This window comes from Arachis ipaensis, chromosome B02 (assembly GCF_000816755.2).
Source record: "Arachis ipaensis cultivar K30076 chromosome B02, Araip1.1, whole genome shotgun sequence".
In the NCBI taxonomy this organism is placed as follows: domain Eukaryota; kingdom Viridiplantae; phylum Streptophyta; class Magnoliopsida; order Fabales; family Fabaceae; genus Arachis; species Arachis ipaensis.
The window spans coordinates 15,236,024-15,238,805 of record NC_029786.2 but is presented as its reverse complement, the minus strand read 5'-3'; the positions used below and the strand labels follow the sequence as shown (position 1 = coordinate 15,238,805).

At 31.5% G+C, this 2,782-nt stretch overlaps 1 protein-coding gene across 1 annotated transcript; it reads right to left on the bottom strand.

Annotated features, from left to right (window-relative positions):
* On the bottom strand, window positions 1,162–2,401 carry LOC107626988 (transcriptional regulator SUPERMAN-like). Its single transcript, XM_016329869.2, has one exon. The coding sequence runs from the start codon at window positions 1,945–1,947 to the stop codon at window positions 1,267–1,269; it is 681 nt and encodes a 226-aa protein (XP_016185355.1). The 5' UTR covers window positions 1,948–2,401; the 3' UTR covers window positions 1,162–1,266.

The following is a 2,782-nucleotide window of genomic DNA, read 5'->3' as shown; positions in this document are numbered from 1 at the left end:
AAATCATGACATAAAAAAAGCTCTTTAATTTTTTTTAAACTCCACTCATAAAAAATTAAAAATACACAAAATTCTCCGTCTGTATAGTATGTCTTCTTTAGCCTTCACACCCACAAATATAACGGGTATTCAAATTTTATTGTCATTATTAAAATCTTTTAATTATGTATGATATATGGCGAAGTACTATATGGATTAATTAGAATTATGTCAAGATTATGAACTAATTACAACTAATTACAATTTTAGTAAAATGTCTCCAAATAGTTAGTTGCAATATAATAATAGATGAATTGATTAAAATAATTTAATGTGAGAAATCATATGAGAATGATCGTTGGTTGGTTATATATATATTATTTTCTGTAATATTATAATTATTGTGGTTATTTATATAAATACTTTTTTTTTGTTGTTATAAAGTAAGTTTGTGTTGATATCACAAATTTATAAATAAAAAGTGAATAACTTATTAGGTATTATTAGCTCCTTATAGTACTATTTTTTTTTTTGGTAACTCATTAGTACTATTCTAATATTTTCTTTGTATATATAATTATAATTATAGTTGCAACTACAACATAAAAACTACGGGAAGTATGTTTCTAAGAAAGAGCATGAGCCTTAAGAAACGGTTTCATATACCCAAAAGAATAGACGGACATTATGAAAAATAATTTTATATAATATTGACTCACATTTTGTTTTTTTTCCTAAAGAGGGTATAGCTGACGAAATTCATCAGTATAGTAATATATAATCATATATTAAATATTTATATTCAATCAAATCAAGAAGGACTTTTATCTACCAATTGCTATTAGATCTCTATGGTAAAGAGTGAAGAAAAATTAAGAGCAAAATTTGAATCCAAATCATGAAATTTATACAACTTTTATTAAAAAAATATACAATATTGAAAGATATATATTAGGGGCATTATTTCTTTTTGCGATTTTGTGAACTTTTAACTTTAATTTACTACATAACCAGCACACCAATGCAGATTAAATTGGTCTTATATGAAATTCAGATCAACCATATACATATTAATTCCAAGGGTGACCAAAAGAATCAACCCCCAATATATATATAGAACTAAATACAAATAAATCATAATAAAAGCTCACAGAGTGACAAGATCCTTGAAAAGCATAATATAATTATAATATAAAAAGTGCTTGAATAATAGATTAGGATTAATAAACATAATTATAGTGAAATCTCCGAAATTTTCTCTTCAAAATAATTAAAAATGGTACCTAGCTAGAGTCTAAGCTCCAAATCCAACTTCTGCTCTTTGTGCTTAACCAATCCTATTCCCAACTCCAAGGTAATGTTGTTATGCTCATTCTTGTGCTTGAAAACATTATCCTTGTAATTCTCATCATCATCAACCCCACCAACAAAATCACCACTTTTGCTTTTCTTACTCATCATCATCACCATGTTTTGAGGACTATTCATCACAAGAGGAAGAACTTGTGGAGTAGATATGATGAGTCTAGGTTTTTTATCTTCACTTCTTGTGATGGAAGCTAAATTCGGGGAGGGTGAAGAAGAAGACGACGACAAATTGAGACAAAAATTAGGGCTATAAATTGGAGAAATATGTGAACAATTATTGATAGGATCATTAGATAAAGGAGATGATGATGAAGAAACAAGAGTTGTTGTAGGGTTAGGATTAGGGTTAGGGTTAGGTTTAGGGGTGTGATTAGAAATCCATGAAGATCTCAATCTTGCCCTATCCCTTCTATGAACATTCATGTGTCCACCCAAAGCTTGAGCAGATTTGAACTCTCTCTTGCAAAAGCTACAAGCATAGCTTCTTGTTGGCCGTGTTGATGAAGAAGTTTCCCATGAATAATGCTCCTCAAAGCTATTGTTATTATGAGTAGTACTACTAGTGTTCTTGTTCTTCATATAATAGTTCTTCCCTTCCATGGTGATGCTGATGATGATGATGCTTTAATTTCTCTTTTATGCCCTTTGTCTTGTCCTTTTCACTCCAAAACCTGCTAGAGAGAGAGAAACAATAAATTATTTTAAGAAAAAAAAAAAGATAATGTAACAAGAAAGTAAAGAGATTACCTTTTTAATAGGGCTTTAAATTAAAGGGAGAGATAACTAAAACTAATAATAAAAAAATGGGTAGCTTGAGTTTGATGATGATGTGTGATGAGGGGAAGAAAGAAAGAAAGAAAGAAAGAAAGAGAAGCTGGTGATGAAGAGAATTGAAGATCTGATCTAAGCTGGAGCATGCAGGTGTACTTCATGAACTAATACTGTATTTGGATATTGATGCTTGGAAAATGAAATAATGGAGCAAGGAGCTAACTATCTCTGTGAAAAGTAGTTTTTCCCTTTTGTCTAATCTTGGAAACAAGCAGTGGCAGAGAGCACCTCTTAAAAAACATAATCATACTATTACACTCCAGTGCTCATCTTTTTCACACTTTCTTTTATAAAAAATGCTATATTTTACATAATTTATTTTTTATATGGAAAATTCCATTGTGTTTTTGCTTAATATTGATATTGGGGTATTTTGCCGATTTATAGGTGCAGGTTCAACACGCGAAAAACGTGGTGAATAGATTCCGTCAGTGCCGTGGCAGCACCCTGACAACACGCGGGGGACGTGGTGAGTTGGCGACGTCAGTGGCGTGGCAGTATCCTGCCAACACGCGAGGGTGTGTTGCCTCCGAATTCAGCAAGCGTCGCAAAGATTTTCGCGCATTTTTGAGGAGCTGTAGCAACACAGAGTGGGCGTGTTGGA

Bases quoted from the DNA above. Each gene is read 5' to 3' on its own strand.
- LOC107626988 (XM_016329869.2), bottom strand. From the start codon at position 1,947: ATGGAAGGGAAGAACTATTATATGAAGAACAAGAACACTAGTAGTACT.